Below are 26,492 nucleotides of genomic sequence, written 5' to 3'. Positions count from 1 at the left end.
GTCTTGTGTGCTCTTCGCTCTATGAGCTGGCGCCGAATCTTGTTGGAATACCCAGTGCCTGTTATTGAACATGGTATGAGAAACAGGTTCCACAAGGTTCGTCAGGACTGTATTTTGATACACAACTGCATTCGTTTTTACAACTTTCTCACAAAAATGTACCTCTGTTAAGCCCCAATAAGAAACTCCCAACCATACCATGAGCGAGGATGGAAAATGACCTCGTTGGACACGCGGAATACGGTTGCTCGCTTCTTCACTACTGTGTGCGTACACCTTATCATTTTGTTTGTTGTAGCTCTCTTCTACGGTAAAAATTTTTTCATCCGAAAAAAGAATTTCCCGATATTTTTTTCCCGCGTACCGCTTCAACAAAGCGCGGCATCTCTTCAGTCTCAGGTCCATTAGACGAGCATTCAAACGATGTCCTGTTTTTCTTCGATATGCCCGAAGCCCTAAGTCTTCATTTAACACCCTTTTCACCGTGGTTCTGCTTAACCCCATCTGAAGGGCCAACAGTTTCTGCTTACGTTTGGGATTTCTTTGAATTCGCGCCTTCACAGCTTTTATCAATGCTGGAGTCCTAACAGACCGAGGGCGACCACTTCTTGACCTGTCATCTACACTAGAGTCTTCATTGTATCGTTTGATGGTACGATAAACGAATCTTTTGGTTATATTCAAATTTTTCAGTATTTTAAAAATTTGAATTGGCGCGTAACCGCAACGATGCAACGCAATAACTGCAACACGGTCTTCTTTAAGCGTCCACTCCATATTTAAAAATGAGTAAAATTCTAAAAGTATACATTTTTATTTTTATGAACAATTCGAAATTCGAATTCAATAAACTTTTTTGTGGCCAGCATTCTAAAAGAAAAGTTTTTACTGTGTGACAATACTTATGACCTGACTAGTTATAATAGACTAACGTAGAATAGTATCCTGCTTTTGAATAAACGGTGTCACTAGGTTTAATATTAGGTCAAACGAGATCGAATCCATTTATAGACAATTTCTGAAGTCTGCTGGTTCTAAATCACTCACAATGTTCATATTTGCTAACATTCCGCACAGCAATGAATATTTATTCACCGATATTCTTGTTTTTTTTTTGTGAAATTAAAACAAAACACCTATACAAAAAAAAAAAACAAAAAAATATTGTTGTTTAACAATACTGGGGCCATCCTCTTACGCACATGACACGTCTTACTTCGTCGCGCTTAAACTGACAATTGATTCAGTAACTGAATTTAGAACAGTGTAATCAGAAGCTTCTAAATTTGCTTCTGAATTCAGACGACTAAATTCAGCCAAATGTAATAAGCCTTTAATGTCCATTAATAACGGACCACATAATATTAGATACACGGGACACTTTAAAGCATTAACATACACCAAAATTTGGTTCCACCAATTTGGTTTCAACCAAATCTGACCGTCTGTAGCTTGACATCCTGCGAACATAATTATTATTAATGGAGTCTACCTCGGTCTGGTAGTTAGCATTTCCAACATAGTTTGCTCCATACCAAATCTGCGCGCATAGGTAATACTCTTAATAGTTGACTAGTCGTGCTTGGAAGCTCAAATATCAAGTATATTATCTATGGCTTGGAACGCCAAGAAAGATGGCCGCCGCGACTTTTTGGCGGGAACGCGAGGAGTGAAGTTGTGTGATTTGTTTTATTTTGTCTATTTAGAATTTCTTCAGGTTTAAATGTGTAATAACGGTGGTTTATTAACTGTTTAATATCTGTGAAAGTGCACAAATGTGGGAAAACAAAACAAAGCCGCTGGACGTAACTTCTCGGGATCCTCCAAAAAGTCCACTGAAAAAATATCAGTAAATTTACTGAGATTTTATTTCATCCCATATCATCTTATCTCATTTCATTGAATTCCAACCCAGTTGATTAATGTCTCAAATTAATCATCTTCATAGTATTTCATTTAATTTCACTAGATAATATCATTTTTCATTAAAATAATAATAAAAATTAAAATAAGACATGACTTAAAGGCCATAGTTACCAGATCATAAAATCCCTTTAAAAAAAAAGACAGACGGCCGCGCGGGCGTTCATTTTATTTTCCAGCATTCTCAAGAAATTGGTGAACATACATAGATAAAAAATGGTGGTCGAAATGATAACCTCCTCTTTGCAAAGTCGGTTAAAAAGCGTGATTAAATAGCTCCTGCACAATCTATTATTCAAAAATATTTTCACATTCTACGTAAATAAAGTCGCGGGTAAAACCTAGTGTATAACCTGGGTTTGATCTTATCATTCGCAAGGTTTTTGAAGTGAAACTTATTTAGGCGCGTTGACAGTAATGCCGGCCACTCACATGCGCGCAAATATTCGTACATTGTACGAATGTTTGCGCGCATGTGAAGGGCCGTCAAACATTTATTCGCAAACTTAGCGGCTGTGCAAATGGGCTTGGTACTCAATTTGCAAACCCGTTTGCGCTTCCTCCTACACTTGTTTACGAATGTCTCACGAATTTCTCCTCCTTTTTAATTCGTCAATAGAACATTGAAGAGAAAAAGAGTTTTGAATTCTTTCCCAGACATCATTAACAGCCATGCTGTTTTTATGGGATTTCTTTTGATGAAGATACGCTACACAGTAGACGTCACGATCTATGAAAATAGCGAAACGTCCGTTGCCTTCGCAATCCTGGGCGCAACTGGACACACGAATGTGTGGGAGACTACGCGAAGGATCGCGGTTCGCGCGCTTTGATGTCTGTTAAAAAAACCGACACAGCTTGGAAAACCACGAAAACTTTGCATAATCATTTGCAAATGTCGTCCTACACTTGCGGGTTTGCGTATTCGTGCGAATGTGAGTGACCGCTATAACATTTACCTCGCGACAGATTCGTTACGGCTAGAGGTTAGAGATCAGAGCCTAGACGCCAGAGACCAGAGGCTAGAGGCTAGACGCTAGAGAGAAAAGAATCAATTTAGGACGAGCAAGAGCGAGACAATAGGCAGGGCATCTCGAGAACCATTCGACCTTGGAGAGAGGGAGAAAGCAGGCTAGGTCGTTTCTCTTATACACATTCTGTTTACGGACGTCGGCCACTAGGTGGCTTGTTATTAGTTTCTCATTGCTCCTGTAGACGGCAATATTTTATTTTTAATGAAGGATTTCAAAACAAAAATATTTTTCCGTATATATTTTGAAATATTAATCAATGGTGAAGAGGCCGTTTCTCTTATACACAGCATTCCGTCTTGCAAGAAAATTTTATTTAAGGATAAAAAATTAATAAAACCACAATACTACACACCGAAAAAGAAGTTTCACTTCTTTTACGTGCACCAAGTTGTACGCGCACCATTTTTTTCATCGTGGAGGTCGTTTGCGAACAAGATATTACTATGATATTTTTCACACACACTTCAAATTTTTAAAGTTTTTCAATATATATTTTTTATTTAATGTTATTAAACTCTTTATTAAATCTATCTTTTTATTGTCGATCAAGGTTTGTGAAGCATTCTAAGTTAAGATGGCATATACCTAGTCAGGTCATAAGTATTGTCACACAGTAAAAACTTTTCTTTTAGAATGCTGGCCACAAAAAAGTTTATTGAATTCGAATTTCGAATTGTTCATGAAAATAAAAATGTATACTTTTAGAATTTTACTCATTTTTAAATATGGAGTGGACGCTTAAAGAAGACCGTGTTGCAGTTATTGCGTTGCATCGTTGCGGTTACGCGCCAATTCAAATTTTTAACATACTGAAAAATTTGAATATAACCAAAAGATTCGTTTATCGTACCATCAAACGATACAATGAAGACTCTAGTGTAGATGACAGGCCAAGAAGTGGTCGCCCTCGGTCTGTTAGGACTCCAGCAGTGATAAAAGCTGTGAAGGCGCGAATTCAAAGAAATCCCAAACGTAAGCAGAAACTGTTGGCCCTTCAGATGGGGTTAAGCAGAACCACGGTGAAAAGGGTCTTAAATGAAGACTTAGGGCTTCGGGCATATCGAAGAAAAACAGGACATCGTCTGAATGCTCGTCTAATGGACCTGAGACTGAAGAGATGCCGCGCTTTGTTGAAGCGGTACGCGGGAAAAAAATATCGGGAAATTCTTTTTTCGGATGAAAAAAATTTTTACCGTAGAAGAGGGCTACAACAAACAAAGTGATAAGGTGTACGCACACCGTAGTGAAGAAGCGAGCAACCGTATTCCGCGTGTCCAACGAGGTCATTTTCCATCCTCGCTCATGGTATGGTTGAGAGTTTCTTATTGGGGCTTAACAGAGGTACATTTTTGTGAGAAAGGTGTAAAAACGAATGCAGTTGTGTATCAAAATACAGTCCTGATGAACCTTGTGGAACCTGATTCTCATACCATGTTCAATAACAGGCACTGGGTATTCCAACAAGATTCGGCGCCAGCTCATAGAGCGAAGAGCACACAAGACTGGCTGGCGGCGCGTGAAATCGACGTCATCCGGCACGAAGACTGGCCCTCCTCCAGTCCAGATTTGAATCCGTTAGATTACAAGATATGGCAGCACTTGGAGGAAAAGGCGTGCTCAAAGCCTCATCCCAATTTGGAGTCACTCAAGACATCCTTGATTAAGGCAGCCGCCGATATTGACATGGACCTCGTTCGTGCTGCGATAGACGACTGGCCGCGCAGATTGAAGGCCTGTATTCAAAATCACGGAGGTCATTTTGAATAAACTTTAGTGTCATAAGAATCTATGTTTTGTTAAGTTCATTTTGGTATATGAATGGTTACATAATGAATAAACTTGTTTCAATTATTTTACATTAAACATGTGACAGAATTTATGACCTGACTAGGTATGTACAAACAGTTCAAATTGCACTATATCAGGTATAAGTAACTTTAATATCATAATCAATATTAAATAACCTTGTTGTCGAACAGTTTCTCATAATTTTCACAGAACATTCATCATCATAAGTGGAAACAAATTCATTTTGCAGTAAAAGTGTCTGAATGATCCGTGGCCACGCATTTGTCAGGGGTATTTGTGTCAAAGGGTACGTCGGAAGGGTACTTCGATAAGAATATGCGTCTTCATAATCGCCTTATCGTTGCCGGCGCTGACTATTCTCCGAATCCTGATCACGCAGGAACCAGTCACCGTCGACGCCCTAGACACGTCCTTATGGATCCATTAGATGCAATAACCCTTGCGTTAGACACCTGTATCTCTAACACTAGGAGTAGGGACCACGCTAACCATACTCGTCAAATTCGGCAAAGAGTTCGACGTGTAACCTAAGCATCAGCTCGCTGAGTTTCTCGCCCAGCGGGTCGCGCTTCCGATCCGGTAGTAGATCCATTCGCTAAGCAGCTACTCTTGAGTTGTTAGATCTCTTTTGAAGGTGCTCGGGTAGCTGTTAGCAAATCCCACCCCTCCTGGCTGAGCGCTTGCTCGCCCACCTGCCCTGGTAAAACTGGAAAGGCCTCCGGACCACTCAAACAGAAAAAAAGCTCAAATCCTGAATTTAAATACCCTTGTCGATGTTGAAAGCCAATTAATCAACAAAGAACTTTTTTTTTTATGTAAAAGGCCATAAAATAAAAAAAATGTATTGTCTAGCAGTAATCTGCAGCTTTAAGCCAATTCTTCTTGCATAATTGCTACATACCTTTTTCGGTTCGAAGGTTCTGAAACGTCGGCCGTCTCGGCACGGCAGCTCGTCGCCGCGTCGGGTCGTCCAGACGGTGCCGCTGGTGCACCAGAATACCCCGCTGGACCAGAACTAGCCTGCCGGGTCGAATTGCTATATACTTGCACTTGTGATGTTTTTGTATCAAGATGGCGGCTGACGGCATGTCAGTTGTATGAAAAGTGAATAGCACTCTGAAATAATCTTGTATCTAAAATTGATTATAGGCTGAAATTGAATGAAATGAGTCATGATGAAATAATACAAGCCTCTGAATAAAGTGGTGCGAATTTAAAAAGGAAATTGAAGCATTCAGACTTCGCAAATCATTATGTGAATTTAAGACTAGTATTTTTCCGCCGTACCTCTTTGTTAAATAAAAACCGAATAGCAAAACTAATAGAAAATTGTAAGCGCTTATCATGTTAGTTAGTGTTGTACGGTTTTTAGGGGATTGGATTCTGTAGGTTGATGAGGGGCTATTTAAAAACACACTGCTTCATTATAATTATATTGCAGATAGTTTGAACACTGTTACACCATTATAAAATTATTATCTTTATATTTTTATAAAACTCTTACATGTTTCTCTGACCGTGTCTAGATGAGAAGTCCTTACTTTTTTTTACGAGAATACAATCATCTGTTTTTTAAACATTTAAAATAATTCTAATATTCGAAATCTGTAATCATGTGTCAAGTGTTACCTGCCATTACATTTACATTCAAACTCCAACAGTTAGTTCAAGACTTAGGCAATGCCCCAAACAAAAAAGTCATGGTCACTTAGTGACATTTGCTGGTCTAGTACCGGTATAATTCATCTTCATTAATAATATATTTTATCACAGCTACTTACCAAATGACACCAGCATTACTGCGGATGTGTACTGTGAGGAAATAGATATAATGATGGAGAAAGTGGAGAAAATGAAGTTTTGCGTTATCCACCGTACTATCCATGCCTTGTACCGATTGAATTCTACTTTTTATAAAGCTTGGACAATTTCTTAGCAGAAAATAAATTCGATACTAAAGAGATACAAAATGCCTTTGAGAATTTTGTTGACTCCTTTATAGACGGCGTTGGTGAACTATGTTGATGCCATGGGTGCATATTTTAGTTTAAAGAAATAAAAAATATTTTCAAAGAAAATATATTTCGTATATTTAACGCCAATTTCGTAGGTAAAGATCTAAAATGATCACTTCGATATCCATTTTTCTTACGTTTTCGTGAGAGCAATTACTAAATAAATGCATAGTTTAAAATTTAATACTCCTCGGATAACTCGAGAATAAACAAACATCACCTACATTCTTTAGTATTATGGTTTGCGTGTTACGACGTCACGTTGTGGTCACGTTGCAAGCGGCGTGTTCGACTTTGACAGTTCCATAAATTCTGATTAATTTACAAATACACAGTACCGCAGTCTTGTTCGTGCTTAACTAGAGACTGTGTCGTCGTAATTTATTCTAAATGTTCTAGAAGGTGCAGTTTTCACATTATGCTCAATTACTAATTTTTTTTAACTTAATTGAAATTATTTAATATTTAAATTTCAATCAAGATTCGGATGTGTACGTGCATAGAACACAACTTTATTTACATAAACAAAAGTGCATTGCTAATATTATATTTTTAAGCTTTTACTGGCTATGAACTTAGATCTTCAGTGTTATTCGAGGTGAGTACGTTTAACGTTAATTTATTAACAAAATTGTAAAATCGACCTTATGGAGATAAGATCTCACTGTAATACGAGGCTGAAATGGGGATTTGTTAGTTGGCAATTTCAACAGAAGACAACTGAGTGCCTATTTTATTAGATATACTGTCTTAATAAAATGCTTTGACAGCAAACTAACATACTCATGGCCATAAGTAATGTTAGGCGAATAGTTTAGCCATTATGTATCTGCCTACTATTTAATTGAATTTAAAAAAATGTTTGTTAGCTGAAATCACAATATATATAATAAATAGATATAAAGTTAAATTACGTAATTAAAATAAATAAATTAATTTCTTCTCTTTAGATACTTTTATATTTTATTTGTCACAATACTGGTGTAGCTATTTGTTTGTGTTTTGAGTATCCCATACTTTGTAATAGGATTTTTTTTTTTTATTGCCCTTGTAGGCAGACGAGCATACGGCCCACCTGATGGTGAGTGGTTACCGTCGCTCATGGACTTCAGCAATGCCAGGGGCAGAGCCAAGCCGCTGCCTACCGCGAATACAGAGCTGACCTTTCTTAAATTCCTCTAGCTAATTTTATTAATTTCTTAAAACACATTTTTTTGTTTCAAGGTTTTAATTGTATATTGACGCTTGAAAGGCAAACGTGACTAAGCGACAATAACTGCTTTGTACATAAATGATAGGTAATAACCATATTCAATGCGCAAAAAATATATTCTAGGTCTATTAAAATCATTTCAATCCTACAGCCAGATTCGTTAAAATATATTTTTTTTCAGGTATTACAACTTTAAATTAGTCTACTGTAAAGTTCACGCATTGTCGCTTAGTCATGTTTGCCTTTCAAGCGTTGATATATTCTTTATTTGTATTTATATAGGTTTTGTATATATGTATGAATTTGTGTTGGTTTATTTTAAATTGTGCTATGAATGTTCTTGCATGTATTGGGTATACTTGTAAAGTCATGTGACCTAAAGGATATAGTGCCCTATGCAAATCGTATCAAGTGATGCAAGTGCGGTACCAATTTTTCTATTGAAATACTTACTTTACAAATGTTTACGATTAACTTCCATGATTAAGGAGCAACATCGTGTAATAAACATCAAACCTGCAAAATTATTTGCATAATACTCGTGGTAGGATGTCTTATGAGTCTGGACAGGTAGGTACCATCACCCTGCCTATTTCTGCCTTGAAGCAGTAATGTGGAATTAAAAGGTGAGGCAGCTGTAGTAAGGTAAAAACAGAGACCTTAGAACTCATATCTCAAGGTGGGTGGCAGCATTTACATTTTAGATGTCAATGAGCTCTGGTAACCAATTAACACTAGGTAGTCTATGAGTTTGTCCACACATCTAAGCAATAAAAAAGCAGCAAGTATTGAAAAAAGAAAGTTTGTTTAGAAACTGTTAATTCATACACTATACATACCTGGATTTGCAGCCCTAGATTTATTTTGGTCTCTTTGTAATTCTTTAGGTAGTGTAGTTTAATATCTAGAGAAGATTGTTAAAATTACTTATTGCAGTATTTTAAAACCACTAGATTTATATATTAGTACAGATTAAGCTGCTTGCCTTTGTACACACTATATTATAATGTTAATATTTTTTGCATTTGTATATTCTGTGTAGAATAAAGATAAAATAAAATAAGAGAGGCCACCCCAGAACAACTTGGCGTCGCTCAGTGGAGCAGGAGTTAGGGGTTTTGGGCATGACGTGGGAGGAACTAGAACAGATTGCCCAAGACCGATGTAAATGGAAAAAATTGATTCGAGCCCTACACCCCAGCAGAGGGTAATAGGAAAGAATGATGATGATGATGTGTCGAATAAAGAATAGTTTGATAAACAATGAACAAATTATATTTAAGTTTTTTCCGCAGGTCCTTGAGTGCATGGTTATTAATAGCATGCATTAAAGCTCTTGTAGAAATAGTTTCTACATGAGCAGCATTACTTTTTAGCCTTAGTTCTGGACTTTTTAGCAGTATGCTACGGCTTGGCTTGCCTCTGGCGTTGCTGAAATCCATGAGCGGCGGTAACCACTCACCACCAGTTGGACCGTATGTCTACACTGGCAATGGAAACAAAAAAAAGTTACTTGGGGATAATTGCCTTGTCCTGGCTAAAATAGGCTTAAAGTACCAAGATTGATAATTTTAGGAACTGTTGCTCTGTAGTAAATATGTATGCAATATAACATTATGAATATAGCCAGAACAAGAAGTACTGCATTCTTTATTGTTGTACATCAATTTTTGTTTATTTCTTTACTTATTGTGACTTGTTGTAATGTTGTAAAGGAACGTATGGTTAAGGGGGTAGATTATATTTAAGTCTGAAACTGTGTCACCATGCTGCATAATTCTACCCCAAAAAGTTATAGGACTCTAGTGTGAAGGGTGGTCTTCGAACTTATCTCTCAAGGCCATTGTGATGACTCTAGTAACAACCTAACACCAGGTAGGCACATTAATCCACATATTCAAGAAAAATCTGAATATTTACTCTGAGATAAAGACATTTAAGACTCAATACACATATTTTGTATAACGGTCAATACTTTACCATGAAAAAAAAAGTAATAAAACACAAAAATGTTATCCATTAAAGATACCATTTTCCGATTTTTCCCCTTATGCTATAGGACCTTGCCACTTGTCAAATTTCATGATTTTAGGTTAATGGGAAGTACAATGCCTAATGACCTAAGTAGAACTTCTATCCAAATAGACCTGAATATGAACATGCAAAAAAAGGAAAATTATGTCGAATGCCTATGTCGCGTCCATTCCAGCAATGATCGGAAGCTCTACGCTCGAAGTTGTTGACGAGTAATTTTACCTGGGGCAAACTCACAATGCCATATCAGAAGGCTGAAGGTCACCCAAAGAGAAATGGAGAAGGCTATGCTCGGTGTTTCCCCGCGAGATCAAATCAGGGTTGAGGAAATTCGCAGGAAAACCATGGTAACCGCCAACGAGCCTAAAGCATTGCGATTTTGAAGTGGCAGTTGGCAGGGCATTTCTCGTAGAGCAGATGGACGCTGGGGCCCAAAAGCTCTCGGGTGGCGACCGAGTACATGAAGACTTAGTTAGAGTTAAGTAGACATAGTAAGGAAGTCCTTAGGCCTCCCACAAGATGGACCGACGACCTATTGGGTTTCGCAGGGACCCGCTGGATGCAGACGGCACAGGACCGGTCGTTGTGGTGAGGCTTGGGGAGACCTACCTCCAGCAATCGATATCTTGTGGGATAAAACATAGATAGATAGATCGGGAATTACAGTTTTATAAGAGTGATAAAGTATGGCTATGTAAATCTTTTGATTGCGTGTACTGAGAAGCTAGATATATCTACGACTACATACACTTTCCGCCGTAAACCTGTATTTGGTACTAATTTCAACTTGACATATCTACTTGTTCGCGAGAAAAACTGTCTTAAGTCTTGAACAAACAGACGGACAATTAAGTGATTTTATAAAGTTCCGTTTTGTTTTTTGTCGAGAATCGGAACCCTAGGTACACGTACTATATACGTACACGCATTATGTACGAGCACCTCGTTGGTTGCTAAGTAAAAACGAAAAAAAAACAAAACAAATATATATATGTACAAATATATAGAATTATATTAATAATATTAAAATAATATTAACATTAATAAATAATAAGAATAATAATTTAATAACTAAAATATATTATTAAAAGGAGTCCCTTTAGGCAAGGTTCCGAAGATACTGGCAGCGTTCCCCCTTTGAATAGCTAGACTAATTCTTTGTCCAAGGTAGCTGCCAGCTCTTCGGTCTCCTGTGGTGTCGACTAACCTTTTTGCTATTTCCTTAAAAAGACTTATAGCGCTAGGACCCCACGGACCAAGGGTCTCGTCACCGAATGGGATAAAAACATATTCCGAGCCGAGACCCCTGTATTTGCATGCTTTGGCTTTTTCAGCCGCTTCACAAGCCGCACCAGCTCTATTGTTGGTTCCGTGTAGATGGGAAGGGGCCAGCGTGTCTGAACAGGTTGCATCCCATACCAGCACCTGGCCCATCTTCCATGGAATCAAACTCATACCGTCCGGTCTCTTGCCATCGTCTCTTGCAATACCAGTCGGCTCAAGTAGACTTGGCACGATGACGGTGGCAAGGGACCGGCGTATGATATCATTAAGTGCGGCATGTCGCGAGAAGCGGCCTGCACTTTTTTGGCATGACAGTCCGTGATGTCCTAGCTTGTCGACATCACTGCCACAGGGACATTTATGAGGAACACAGACCGGAACCCCGAGCCGTAGACAGGTTGCGATTCGGAGCGTGTCAGGCTCAAGAAAGCCACCCACCCACCTTGAGATATAAGTTCTAAGGTCTCAGTATAGTTACAACGGCTGCCCCACCCTTCAAACCGAAACGCATTACTGCTTAACGGCAGAAATAGGCAAGGCGGTGGTACCTACCCGTCCGGACTCACAAGAGGTCCTACCACCAGTAAAAAAGTAGTAGTAGTAGTAAATAGGACAATTGCTACATTTCAGGTATTGTAAATGCGTATTATTCATAAATTTTATACATTAGTCATTATGGAACATCGCTTTCAACACGAAAACAACAAGCAAGTTTCGAAACCTAATTTGTAAGCTTTTCCTGTGCGACTCGAAATTTCGCAAAAATAAAAAGTTCCACGGGCTTTCTACGGCTGCAACGATTTCGTAAAAAATGTTTTACAAGATTTCTTAGAATTTTCTAAATTGGAGTTTCAGTAAATTGGAGTTGTTTGGAATAATAGTAATGATTATACCGGCATTTGAGTGGGCTTATTGTTTCGAGGTAGTAATCGATACGACGGTGGTACCTGTTTCTCACTACTGCTCAAAATAGGAAGTAGTCAACAGAGGATTATGGCAGTTAGATGATGACGGAATCCGGAAAGAGTTCTCATGTTAGATCTTCGGTATCAAAACTTGTAATTGTGTATCTATATGGTGCTTTTTAATTTTTTCACTCCTAAAAACTCAACACGTTTATTCGTAATGAAAATCTTATTCCATGGTCACCTTTTTACTCGAACATTTTTATTACATAAACGAGTAAACAAGTTCAAGGCTCACCTGTTTGTAAGTTTCACTGTAGACCATCACAACGTGAATGCTGCCACCCACTTTGAGATATGAAGTGTAAGTCTCAGTTGCATCGTATCGGCTTTATCCTCCCTTCAAAACGGAGCGCATGACTGCTTCGCGGCAGAAATATGCAGAGTAGTAGACTGTGTCCACGCGGGCCCAAATGGCTCCCTTGCACCATATTCTATATTTATAATACAAAACTTTCCAACATGTTTCTTTACAAGGTCTGTTATGCCTCATTTATGGTCGATTATACGCCGAACGGCGAACAATACGCAATAGCAATAATTTGTGTTAATATGACCACATCGATACCCGATTATAAATTTGTCCATATTCAGTGAAATTAGATATTTCCCACTTAGATGACGTGTGCCTTACTGCTAAGGCTTCGTATATTTAATGTGCATTAACTCGCAAAAACAAGACAGAACGGTGTTTTTATGTGGTTTTTTTTTGACATCTCATTGAATAAATGAAACTTCTCGACAAATGAAGTCGTTCAATCCAACTGGACCACAGTTGGATTTTGTGACGATGACACATGAAGAATGTGTTAACAACCAATAACCATTTAATTCTGATCGAAAACCGACAACGTGCGGAAAACCTATCGAGTATTTCTGGCGAATGGCATATACTACATACGAATAAGTCGCCTATTCGTGCATATTCTTTTGTGTTCGACGCGTATCTAAATGAAGCATTACGGTGGTAAAGTTTGTATTAGAGAAATCGTTTCTTCAATATTTACCCTGTACTCTGATGACTAGTCAAAAATAAAATAAATGATCATTCTCTCACTCTCTTAACATTGTACAAAGTATTTGAATAAATGTTGTTGTTTTGTATTGTTGCAGTTAGGATGTAAATAGGAGCTTATAGAAACAAAAATGTCAGCAGCCCCGGAAACACTGCCACCACCAAGTGCTCAAGCTCACACGCCGGCCAGGCCTACTCATATGTCCGCACCTCGACGTACGCCGGGTAAACACACCGTGCATTGGTTCCGGAAAGGATTGCGAATCCACGATAACCCCGCCCTTCGAGAGGGCATTATAGACGCTGTCACATTCCGATGCGTCTTTATAATAGATCCATGGTTCGCCAGCTCTTCAAACGTTGGCATAAACAAATGGAGGTTAGTTTAAAAATATCTATTATTTGTGCACATTCATTATGAACAGTCGGCATATGGTGTATATAATGTTGTATTTTCCAGATTCCTATTGCAATGTTTAGAGGATTTAGATAATAGTTTAAAGAAACTTAATTCGAGGCTATTCGTTGTTCGCGGTCAGCCCGCGGATGCGTTGCCAAAATTGTTTCGAGAATGGGGTACAACAGCATTAACCTTTGAGGAGGACCCTGAGCCTTACGGCCGCGTACGCGATCACAATATTATATCTAAATGTCGTGAAGTTGGCATAACAGTGACCTCTCGCGTCTCACATACTTTATACAAATTGGACAAGTAAGTATTTCTTATTATTATGGAATCATTATTATATGGTGTTTTTGCGTTAAATTTTTTCACTCGATTACAATCAATCGTTATTTTCAGAATAATAGAACGCAATGGTGGTAAAGCTCCGTTAACATATCATCAGTTCCAAGCGTTAATCGCCAGTATGCCGCCCCCTCCACCGGCCGAAGTTACAATAACTCCGCAAATGCTCAATGGAGCCACTACACCGATTACTGACAATCACGATGATCGTTTTGGAGTCCCCACATTAGAAGAGCTTGGTAAATTTATAGATTCGTTAATATATGAAAAATATATATTCTTCACAAATAGCCTTTAGTTGCCTTTTTTGGATGCCCTTTTATATAATACCCCTTATATGATATAATTCCCCTATTATTTCCTTTTCTGTACCCCCGATAACTTGTGTGCAAAATTTCACGATGATCTGTTGATTAGTTAAAACGTGGAATCGTAATAAGCGACAAACAGATTCTCTTTCGCATTTATTATACATAGTTTTTTTTTTTTTTTATGGTTGAAGGATTACTGGTGGCCCGGAGGCCTTTCCAGTTTCACCAGGACAGGTGGGCGAGCAAAGGCTCAGCCAGGAGGGGTGGGATTTGCAAGCAGCTACCCGAGCGCCTCCGAAGGAGACCTAACAGCTCAAGAGCAGCTGCTTCGCGAATGAATCTACTACCGGATCGGAATCGCGACCCGCTGAGAAGATCCGGCGAGAAACTCAGCGAGCTGATTCATGGGTTAAGTTGCACGGCGAACTCTTTGTCGAGTTCGACGAGTACGGTTACCGAGGTCCCTAAGCCTGCTCCTAGTGTTAGAGCTGAAGGCGTCTAATGCAAAGGTTATTGGATCTGATGGATCCGTAAGGACGTGTCTAGGGCGTCGACGGTGACTGGCTCCTGCATGATCAGGATTCGGGGAGTAGTCAGCGGCGGCTACGATAAGGCGATTATCATGACGCATAGCCTTATCGAAGTACCGTTCCGACGCTGACTTCATGTATTTCTGGATAGATTCGAGGCCCAGGTCGTCGTGTAGGTCAACGTTCCTCACGAACCACGGAGCTCCGACGGCTAACCTGCAAAAGCGGGATTGTAGAGATTGGAGGGTGTCTATGTGTGTGCGGGCCGCGTGAGCGAACACCACACTCGCGTAAGTCATGACGGGCCTTATGCAAGTTTTGTAAAGTGTCATCTTGTTCCGAAGGGACATTTTACTCCGCTTACAGATCATGGGGTAAAGTCTACCGAGAATAAACGCGGCACGGTCACGGACTGATTTTATATGCGGGCGGAATGTCATCGATGCGTCCAGGGTAACGCCCAGGTACTTGACCTTCCTGGCCCAGGGTATGGGTTGTCTAAAGAGAGTAATCGGGGGTGTGAGATTCCTCCTCCTAATCCGGGAGGAAATCCGTGTGGAGTTTCCCCTCTGAAATAGCACCGCAGTACTTTTCGCTGGGTTGATGTCTATGCGCCATTTTCGGAACCACTGTCCTAGGGCTAGGGCTGCGCTCTGAAGCTTCTTCGCGATTAGGGACTTGTTTCTACTGGAATAGTAAACAGTCGTGTCGTCGGATTATACATAGTACGACTGGAGACCGACTTATAAAACGTAACGACGCTGTTACCGACACTTGAATAAAGGGCTTCCTACCGGAATGAAGAACATTAGTCGTTTCGTAAGCTAAAAATAACTACTCGTTGTTTATATAAAATTATGCTTAGCGAACTCGTAACATAACGCGAAGGCAGCTCGCATACGCCACCCCCCACCTCCCTGCGCACCGTAGAGACTATTTCAAAGAATATATAATTTTAAGAATGGTTTTTTCATCGTGTATCACCAACTTTAACAACTTCGATATGTGCAGGGTGTAGTGAAACTTTACCAATAATCGAAGAGTGGTGGTATTAGTGCCTATGATAATTGGTGGATAAACCAAAATAAAACCCTTTAAAAATGTACCATACTAACAATAGCCGATGCGCGTCCTTATGCTGGTGGTAGGACCTCTTGTGAGTCCGCGCGGGTGGGTACCATCACCCTGCCTATTTCTACCGTGAAGCAGTAATGCGTTTCGGTTTGAAGGGTGGGGCAGCCGTTGTAACTATACTGAGACCTTAGAACTTGTATCTCAAGATGGGCGGCGCATTTACGTTGTAGATGTCCATGGGCTCCAGTAACCACTTAACATCAGGGTGGGCTGGCAGCTCGTCCATCCATCTAAGCTAAAAAAAAATATATGCGCGTCTTGCCTATTGGTTCGGGGTTCATAGGACGCGTGCAGTACACTGTATTTTAATCACAATCATGATTAACCAATATAATCTGAGCTCGCGTTCCAAGTTTGTGCATTCAACTTATCTATTCCAAATTTGAATTAAGTGGGTACATCCATATGGATGTAATCAGCTTAAGAAAATTGTTAGAACGCAACAAAATAGATATTTGGTTTTTATATGAGTATTATAGTATATGTATGTATGTATATACTAAGTTATTAAATTATGATTTAATATTAAACACGATTACAGGATTCGAAACCGAGGGACTAAAGCCACCAATATGGATAGGCGGAGAAAGTGAAGCTTTAGCCAGGTTAGAGAGGCATTTAGAGAGAAAAGCCTGGGTGGCTTCATTTGGAAGACCCAAAATGACACCGCAATCATTGCTGGCGAGCCAAACGGGACTATCGCCATACTTAAGGTAATAGAAAATACCTATTAGTATTATTAGTTTTAGTGGTAGGGCGTATTGTGAATTCGTACTGGTAGATACCACCATTGATTGTATCACCAAGAATAGCCAATATTAGATTAATTCCAAACTGCCATTTCCTGAAAATACTCTTTTAATTCAGCATCAGTAACGAAAAAATGAAATGAAATGGGGAATTTGAATGTGGAATCTGATTGTAACTGCGGAAAAACCTGGTGTAAAACAAAATTTACAGAAGTTTAAGAAATTAGCATCTTCTTGCAGCAACATTGTTTGTTAGATGGATTTGTATCAGTCGTACTTTTCTCAGCCTACAACGTTGTGTTGTACTAATACAATTTATCATGTCTCCCAAGATGTGGCTTTACGACATAAAGCCCGTTTAATATTGGCATTTATTGACACATTCCACAATTTCGAACGTTTCAAACACTTTACAGTTGAGGTTGTTGATTTCGTTCATAGATTCGGATGTCTGTCGACCCGGTTGTTTTACTATCAATTGACGGAATTGTATAAAAGAGTGAAACGGGTGCGGCCTCCGCTCTCTCTTCACGGACAAATATTATGGAGGGAGTTCTTTTACTGTGCTGCGACAAGAAACCCAAATTTCGATCGCATGGAAGGAAATCCTATATGCGTTCAAATACCTTGGGAGAAGAATCAGGACGCTCTAGCGAAATGGGCAAATGTAAGGATTTAATAGAAATTTTAATTTTCAAGTTGGGTATATCATACATTATTTCATTTAAGCGGGAACTTAACGTAAGAGGAATGAGAAGGAATGGATGAAATAAGCGCATAAACTTTCGCAATATGGCGATTGGGCGACAGTAATTGTCGCGGTGCGATACAAGATATAAAATTCAGAATAAAACATCCTTCTTTACTAAAAATCGATAATAGAAATCCATCCCATAATTGTTCAGTTTTTGATATTATTAAAACAATTTAAATTTTGTTCATTTTTTTTTGGTTATGTTAATTTTAATTTAAAGTGAATCATAAAACAATTACTATTTTTTTTTATAATAAATTATACTATCATTTATTTCAACTTTTGTTTTTCACGTTTTGTTTAATCGTCGTAATGTTAGCTAGGTGGTCAAGGAATTTCGTCTTAGAACTGTTGTGTGGCAAATTGCGGTGAACTCACTCTACGAAGGACTAATCAACTTCAGTTCAGAGCTAGGTAGGACTTCGACCAATATTGTTTGCCATAATTTTTGAAAATATATTTCTAAGTAAAATATATACTTTTTTGTAACCTTTAAATCATACTTCATGTTTGTCGTCATCAGTTCTGCATGTCATGTTTATAAATTCAAAGTATGTTATTTTTAATATTCGTTTTATAGCCAAATGTAATTGTGTCTTTTATTTATGTACTTTTTTTTAAAAGGGGCAAACCGGATTCCCTTGGATTGACGCCATAATGATTCAATTACGAGAAGAGGGCTGGATTCACCATTTATCGCGACACGCTGTAGCCTGCTTTTTGACAAGAGGAGATCTTTGGATTTCATGGGAAGAAGGAATGAAGGTATATTATATGTGGAAATTTCGTTAGTTTTTCTCACTAGTTGTAGAAGAGGAAAGGTATTTCCAAAGTGTGTAATGAGGTTTGTATTATGCTATTTTTTAAGGGGATACAGTAACTCGGGCAAGTCGACATACCAGTCTCGTAATATGACCAATCACCTAAGTATAAATCTATACTAATATATAAATCTACAGTGGTTTTTACGGATGTTCTGTTATAACTACTGAACCATGCATCCGATTGACTTGAAACTTGGTATCCATGTAGAAAATACATGTACTTAATGGATAGGTTAATATTTATATGAGTGTTGGACTCCCTACACCAGTTGCAGGGACGTTAATGATGAGAATGTTTGTGGGGGTGAGAAATAATAATGTTAATTTTAAATGCCCAGTGAAGCGGGCGGGTACAGCTAGTATGAAATAAATCTAGTATTGTTTTAGTTTGAGAATTACTGGTGGCAGGGCGGATTGTAAGACTATACGACTAACCGTCGCCTCACTTTCCCCCCGGATCTGTGACTTACGTCAGTTTGTCATGTTTGTCCCGGTCCCTGTCCTTGTCGAATTTTCAACCTATATATTGTTAAATATGAGTTTGACCTATTAAAGAAAGAGGATGTGTGTCGTCAGGTGTTCGATGAGTTACTCCTCGACGCAGACTGGTCGGTGAACGCAGGCATGTGGATGTGGCTCTCCTGCTCGTCGTTTTTCCAACAGTTTTTCCACTGTTACTGCCCTGTGCGTTTTGGAAGGAAAACCGACCCTAATGGTGATTTCATAAGGTATGTTTTTCTTTTCTTTTTGTATTTTAACACGTTCGACTGCCGTGTAGGTCAACGGTACCCTACGTGGCGCACTATAGTAATTATGGCGATTTCTGTCTTCAATGTTCTTACTATAGCACCGGAATATCTAGTTCACTCTAGGAAAGATGAATCCGAAGATACTGAAAATTAATCTATTTCTAAGAAACCTAAAAGTCTAAAACATATATTAAAAACAAAAGAAGGTAAAGTTAGGTAATTTAGACGCTCAGTAATAGAAATCGACATAATTACTTCAGTGCGCCACGTAAGGCACCGGTGACCAACATGGCAATCTAAGTGTTAATCGTTGTTGCCTTTCGTCTACTCGGTGTTAAGCTGTTACTTAAGTAACGCGTTGAAGAAGTGGCACGCGTTGATAAATTTCGGAACAGAATTTATATATTAATACGCGAGGAAAAAGTAGGCTAACCCTTTTTACGAAAATTGCGCGGACTGAAGAGTATGAAATTTCCTACACTTATAGAGAATATAGAGGAGTGCAGAAAGCTATTTTTTTTTTAAGTTATGCATTAAAATAACATTTAATCAATAAAGAAAACATTAAAGGCACTCATAATATATACTCTTTTGTTTACTGTCAAACTTTCGTTAGTGTTTATTATAGTCTGTGGTAAAATTGAGAATAGATTAATATTGTTTATCTATGACGAAATCTACGACTATAGAAGTCTTTGACAATAGAACCTTAATAAATGTTTAAACTTATAATTTAAATTAATAAATATCGTCGAATTTCGACCGTTCGGCGACGACTAGTTTGAAAAAAAATACGTTTTTCAAAGGAAATACATACCGGCTCTGAAGAACATGCCAACGCGCTACATACACGAGCCGTGGGTGGCTCCGGAGTCTGTGCAGGCGGCCGCCCAGTGCAGCATCGGACGCGACTACCCCATGCCGATGGTCGACCACACCAAAGCCTCGCAGATAAACATCGAACGGATCAAACAGGTCTACGCACAACTCGCCCGATATAAGCCTCAAGGTATCTATCTTTTTTTTTTTTTCTACCTAAGCTGATAGCCTTGAGAGGCTATTTCAGCGGAACCTTAACTAGTAGGTGAGCTCACGGGGCGACCCACTGAGAAGATCCGGCGAGAAACTCACTGGGCTGTGTCTGAGGGTATCTATCTAATAATACGTGAAGCAAAAACTTTGTACCCCTTTTTAACGAAAAGTGCGCGGACGGAGGAGTATGAAATTTCCCACACTTATACAGAATATAGAGAATTAGTGCAGAATGCTAATAGCATTTTGAATATATTCATAAAAATACATTAAATCAATAAATAAAAGATTATACAAACTACCATGTATTTGACACACACACACACACACACACACACACATATATATATTCTCTTAACTTGAATTATTATTTTCTTGCTCTTAATGTAACATGAAATTTATAGCTTTTGACGGTCAAACAATCCCCTAGCTCGCTTGAGAGAGCCGTCATCCACTTTGTGAAACAATATCGAAGTATTGATTGTATTGTAATAACAACTGTTCCACTTTTGAAAATGGAATGTTTAACTGATTAATAGAATTGGACAGTAACTAGGCGTGTAATTTTAATAATAAGTCTTAATATCTATGTATAGTTTTTGTGAATTATTGTAAATAAGTCCAACGGTGTTTTTCGCTGTCTCCATCGATTCTCGTGAAGCCCCAATTTGATTCGAATTCAATTGACCGCATAAAGTTTTCAATCCTTCAAGTAACATGATAGAAATATATTTTTTTTATATGCTATTTTAAAGTAAAATCTTTATGTTTAGATGTTAGGTTCCTGTTGTCTAATGACTTCTTTTTAATGTAAACTTTTCTCTGCTAATGTAATGTAATGCTACTGTTATCATATGATTTAAAATTCGCAGCAAGATAACTTTTTAAATATTTTGATTATTACTTCCAGCTACGCTAAATGCTAATGCAGTCCAGCGACCCAACGTGTTGCAGTCGTCGCCAAGTCCGACATCAATAATCGCCAGCATCAACCAGTCCAACTTCTTGTGCAGCCAAACTCCGGATCCACAAAACGCTACATCGCATTCGTTCAAAGAGCCGTCAGACACATTCCCAATAAACAAAAAAAACAAAGATACCGAATTGAACCAAACTCGCTACAAGCAAGTAATTATCGTGCAAAAAACACGCAATTCTAATGTGGAAATTAATGTATCCGCTCCACAAGATCGGAGAGCTTTAGATAATTATATCACAATTAATGAGGGAGATCCTGCACACAGTACAGACGCAAAAAAACAAGAAAATAATTACGATTTCAAAAATTTGGCTATCGACAATCATATCCGAGGGTTTAATAACATTCAAAATATAAATTCTCAATATTATTTAACTAATTATTCTACTAAGAAGGAAGAAACTGAAATAAAAAATGAAATAGACGAAGGTCCATTTGTGCGCCCGGAAAGTTATGGCACAGACAGGGCTTACACAATCAACCGTTGCCCTTCCATGTCAAATGAAAAAGAATTTGAAACGCCCAAAGAAAATCTAAAACAATAAAACTTGGAAAAAAAAATCGTTTTCGAATAAATAAAAAATATTATACAAAATAAATAAAGATATACACAAAATAAACAATACATAAAGTTTTTTTTAAAATTAAAAACGTTCACTGCGACTAGGTGAGATACGTGAAACATTTATTACATACATTTTTACATTTCAAATACCCGGCATCTCAAAAAGTAGAACCCTTCAAAGCATTTTTGATAAAATTCTTTTACCACCTGTATTTTTTATTCAGATGCTTCGCGTAGGGGTATAGAGCCTTCAAAAGTTTATCAGTTATAGGGCCGATAATCGCCTAAATAAATGAATTCATGACATTCGGAAAAACACACAGGAAAAGTTATACCTTTGGGTTTTTGTTATTAGATCACGGAACCCAGAAAAGCTCTGAAATCTGTATCTATCACTACAACTTTGAATATTTTAGGTTGATTTTTTTGGTGTGATTTATTTTAAATATTTTGATAGTTTTTTTTTATGATTTCGTTCTGAACATACTTAGTGATAGGAAACGTAAATTAGATGTTTTTAAAATGTACATTTAAATATTATGTAAGAACTAGTAGTACTATGAACTAGTTTATGTATACAAGTTTATATTTCAATTTGTAGTGAATAACACAAAATTATAATAATATTGTTAAATTTCTGGACCGGCAATAGCAACATAGAGCAGAGCGTCCGAAGATGTTGCATCATTACCAATATTTAACTGCTTTAAGAACAGGCTCGAACGATTCTCCAAATGTCTGTCCGCCTTATTAAGCTTATTAAGCCACAAATAATCATCTCTATGTTCGAGAAAGAGCAAGCAAACCATTAAACAAATTGGTGTTTTTTAAGCATGCGGTAGGCAGCGGCTTGGGTCTGCCACTGACATTGCTGAAGTCCATGGGCGACGGTAACCACTCACCATCAGATGGGCCGTATGCTCGTCTGCCTACAAGGGCAATAAAAAAAAGCATTTAGTAAGTAATGCGAAGCTTGGCTGAAATCAACTGTTGCAGTGCAGATTATATTATGACAGTTTTCGAAAACTGTCATAATAGTATTTCCGACGATAATAATTGGTGCTGATAATTAATCCTTACACACAAAAACACTTTGAATGTGAGGTAGATATAACGAACTACATAATATACGAACGTTTTTTTTTTGCATTACACGCATTTGATAATTATTTATTTAAAAGAAATTGTTGTGTGTATTATTCGTTGTTTAATTGTGCGTGCATGTGTATAGTTATTAGTTATTTATTAAGGTAATTTACTTAATATGTACATTTACTGTGGGCCAATTTACACAAGAAGAGTTTTTCGAAAAACAGCAAGCGAGAATATAAAAAACATGAGTAGTTCAAACGTCGTAGAAGGGAATCGTTCAGAAATATTCTTCAAATTAGTACTGTCGTATGTGTATGTTCATTAGTGCGTCAAATAGTTCTCCAAATTTTGAATTGTGTTGCATTGACTTGGTGGTCACAACGTGACTTCACACGTGATTAGATTTGTAAAAAACTACAAAATCAATCGTGTGGCAGAACACTCACGTAACTATAAAAACTCACCTTTGAATATGAAAAAAAAAATTACTACAATACTAGCGTGTGAACTCTTGTCCATTTGGATGAATTATGATGGCCACATGGCTACCAGCGACTTTACTCTTCGAGAAATGTTGTTGAAACCTAGTATGTTTTCAGATAACCACTTTAGCGACGTGTCTTTTTCTAATAGGTTAGTCACTAGACTTGCGCAAAACATCACTTCTCAATGTAATGTGATATGACATCACTTTTACAGACAGGTGATATTACTCGAAAACATTACACATCACTCTTAACATTACTCGGTGCGTTCAATAGATACTGTGACGAATACATTGTATCTATACACCCGAATCATCACTTAAGTGATGTGTTCATACTTTGTATTGTAATACACTGTTATATTACTTGACAGAGATTGACTTATTTAATAATATAATAATTTTATTTTTTACTTAATATAATTTATTGTGGGATGAACGGATTTCATATGGCGACTTAGACTGCAAATTGAGCTCGACGATAATGTTAATATACGAGAGCAGTAGACGCATTGTTTCGGCGCGGTCTCCTCAAAATGCATCCAAAGAGGACTGTACTTTCATTTAGACGCCATTCTTTCTTTCACTTAATAAACACGCATTAAAACAAATAATAAAACTATCTTCAAACAAGTGCTTAAGTAATTCAAACACAAAAATTAATATGAAATATTACTAAACAATTACGAGCGACTAGCGATTTTACAAAAGTTGCGAATAAAAAATTAAGTAACTACTTGCGGGGAGCTACCGGCTGGCGCATGAAAAATATAAACACAAATACCTATATTAAAATTCAGACGTACCATAGGTATAAAAATGTACCTAGCGGCCAGGGCATACGGTTCAAAATCACTAGGAATAATTCCGTGTCGCTTGCTCATTTATTTTGCGTAGATCGGTCTGTCTCGCTCGTTCGGTTCCGTTCGTGTATCAAGTAACATTACACGACAAAGAAAGAAACATGTTGGGTGATAGCTTCGCTAGAAGTAATAGTGTTCTGTGGGTGATAGTGTGATGTTTGTTTCCTTCGCGTAATGTGTGATGTTGCATTACATCGTATAGTAATATTACCGGAGTAATATCACTCGCATTACTTACACATGTCTATTAGTCACATAATTGAGTGCTCTAACGTAAGCTGTCGCCATCAATTGTTAAATACCTGGATTGTTCGACGTACTCCTCTGATGTAAATTGGCCATTATTGAAAATAATCAATTCTCAGTATTCTCTATGTGTCTTTAATGTTTATAGTGATTAAAAATGTTGTTTACAAACTTATGTTCGTCTCCCAGAGAGAAGTTATTTCTGAGGTCATGAGTTATTGTGCAGAAAGATTAAATAATGTTAACATTATTTGTATTTTAATTCTCTTCTTTAAGTATTTTAAAGGTAAATTCCAGATTGTCCATTTTTAGCTATTTCATATTTGGATATAAGAACTAAAATTACTATAGAAACAACTATATAACTATAGTGCATTCTACGATATTAGGGCTCAAAAAAAATGTTTTTTTTTTTTTTAGTAGAACTGAACAATTTTTTATGAATCATTTTATTTTCTCTTAAGAATCTGAATATGAGCCATGGTTTCGATTGCTTAGTAACATACCTCTTCTATATACTTATTTACATGATTATAAACTAGTCATTTAAGTCGCAAGATGACAACTATTTATTATGGTCTTATTATTTCTCATTATTTTGAGTTTGTAGTCATTGAAAATTGTATTTTAGGAATGAACAATGAAACCAGACTTTGTACAAATACTCAACTGTGTAACATTACTACAGAAACATTTAGAACATAATTAATATTAAAGAACTATACTGAGATCTTAGAACTCATATCTCAAGGTGGCTGGTGGCATTTACGTTGTAGATGTGTATAGGTTCCGGTAACCACTTAACACCAAGTGGGCTGTGAGCTCGTCCACCCATCTATGCAATACAAAAATAAAAATAGAGAGCGTTGTCTGTCCTCTTCTCCCACATAATAATAAAGAACATCACTGTTTTTTCTCAACCCGTTCGCTGATAGTAGGGCTATTCCAGCTTTTCAGTGTGATTTAAAAGACGAGAAAACAACGCATTTGCAAAGGAATTTTATTATGAATATGTTTGAAGAAGGTATATTTTATTTAGCAAAATTAACAAAAGTACTGTTCGCACCATGATCGAAATTTGATGATAATCACCGACTTTTTTTTGTATATCAGTGTTAAAAAAAATCCATTTAACATCTTTTTATTATTAAAACATAACAATAGTTAAACAAAAACCAAACAAAGAAATGAAAATGGATTTAAAAAAAAGGTACATAATTTGTATTCGCCTATTTATTTACAATTGTTCGCCCTATGATCGAAATAGAACATACCTAGTCATAAAGTAAACTTTTCTAATGTTAATAATCTTTATTGTTAATTCGTTTTTTCTTTTTTATTATTAAGGTTGTTGCAAAGTATATAAATTACGGCAAATAATAGGTTCATACCCTTTTAAAACCTTTATTGTCTGGTAAAGGTTTCATGTATTGTTTTTTTTATTGTCCAAAGTTCGTTTAGGTTATTTATCGCGTTTCGCTCTGGCCCCCAATTAGTCAATAACAATTTATATCAGTGACATATTTGTTATTTTATTAAAGTTTTTTTCAATTAAAAATCACTATTTCAATTGTAGTAACCAACTTGATTTTGTACACGAGCGCAGCGGTGTTAGGGGGCTCCGGGCCCGGCACTTTCAATGAACCTATTACATTTTAACCGCGCGCCCATAGATGGCGCTAGGGTAATGATTACGTAGCTGGATGGGCTAGAGACGCCTTTGTCCACATGAATAGCGTGACATCGTTCATTAAAAATGGATTTTACATTTTAGGCGCGACTTGTCCCAACCTGTTATAATGACTTATGCACCCTGACGCATGTATACTCTATATGAAGCGATGCTTCCAAGGAAATCTTTCCAATACGTACCTACGTCACGAAACACACGTATGGAAAAATCTTAAAACGCAAAAAATGAACGTAAATACCCAAGCATTGTGACCAATATTTTATGTCAAAGTACTCGGACCCTTGAACACCGACAGACAGCAAGCTAAGATATTAAAGAGAGTAAGGACTGCTTTAGGGTTATTACTTTTTAGCTAAGTTTAAAAAAGTAGGAGGTTCTATTTTCGATTAGGTATATCATTTTTTATGTAGATATGTCCACTGATTTCTCCGTTTGTGGACCGATTTT

At 37.5% G+C, this 26,492-nt stretch overlaps 1 protein-coding gene across 2 annotated transcripts; it reads left to right on the top strand.

Moving 5' to 3' along the window:
• Positions 1-7,036: 7,036 nt before the first annotated feature.
• On the top strand, positions 7,037-24,602 carry cry2 (cryptochrome 2). Of its 2 annotated transcripts, none has more exons than XM_028181273.2 (10): positions 7,037-7,379; positions 13,391-13,671; positions 13,753-14,004; positions 14,095-14,279; positions 16,557-16,728; positions 17,206-17,431; positions 18,143-18,283; positions 18,919-19,070; positions 19,898-20,100; positions 21,034-24,602. In XM_028181273.2, the coding sequence occupies exons 2-10, from the start codon at positions 13,424-13,426 to the stop codon at positions 21,645-21,647; spliced, it is 2,193 nt and encodes a 730-aa protein (XP_028037074.2). In that variant the 5' UTR covers positions 7,037-7,379; positions 13,391-13,423; the 3' UTR covers positions 21,648-24,602. The 2 variants fall into 2 exon arrangements, with proteins under 2 accessions (XP_028037074.2, XP_028037075.2); XM_028181274.2 differs by having other exon boundaries at positions 7,082-7,379; positions 13,395-13,671.
• Positions 24,603-26,492: the final 1,890 nt, after the last annotated feature.

The sequence above is a fragment of the Bombyx mandarina genome, chromosome 15 (assembly GCF_030267445.1).
Source record: "Bombyx mandarina strain Sakado chromosome 15, ASM3026744v2".
Classification (NCBI taxonomy): domain Eukaryota; kingdom Metazoa; phylum Arthropoda; class Insecta; order Lepidoptera; family Bombycidae; genus Bombyx; species Bombyx mandarina.
The sequence above is the reverse complement of the archived record's forward strand: the minus strand, read 5'-3'. Positions and strand labels throughout refer to the sequence as shown.

Excerpts from the sequence above, each read along its gene's own strand:
- cry2 (XM_028181273.2), top strand. The coding sequence starts at position 13,424 with ATGTCAGCAGCCCCGGAAACACTGCCACCACCAAGTGCTCAAGCTCAC. Across the intron at positions 13,672-13,752 it reads GTTGGCATAAACAAATGGAG|ATTCCTATTGCAATGTTTAG; the intron begins GTTAGTTTAAAA and ends TGTATTTTCCAG. Across the intron at positions 14,280-16,556 it reads CCCCACATTAGAAGAGCTTG|GATTCGAAACCGAGGGACTA; the intron begins GTAAATTTATAG and ends ACACGATTACAG.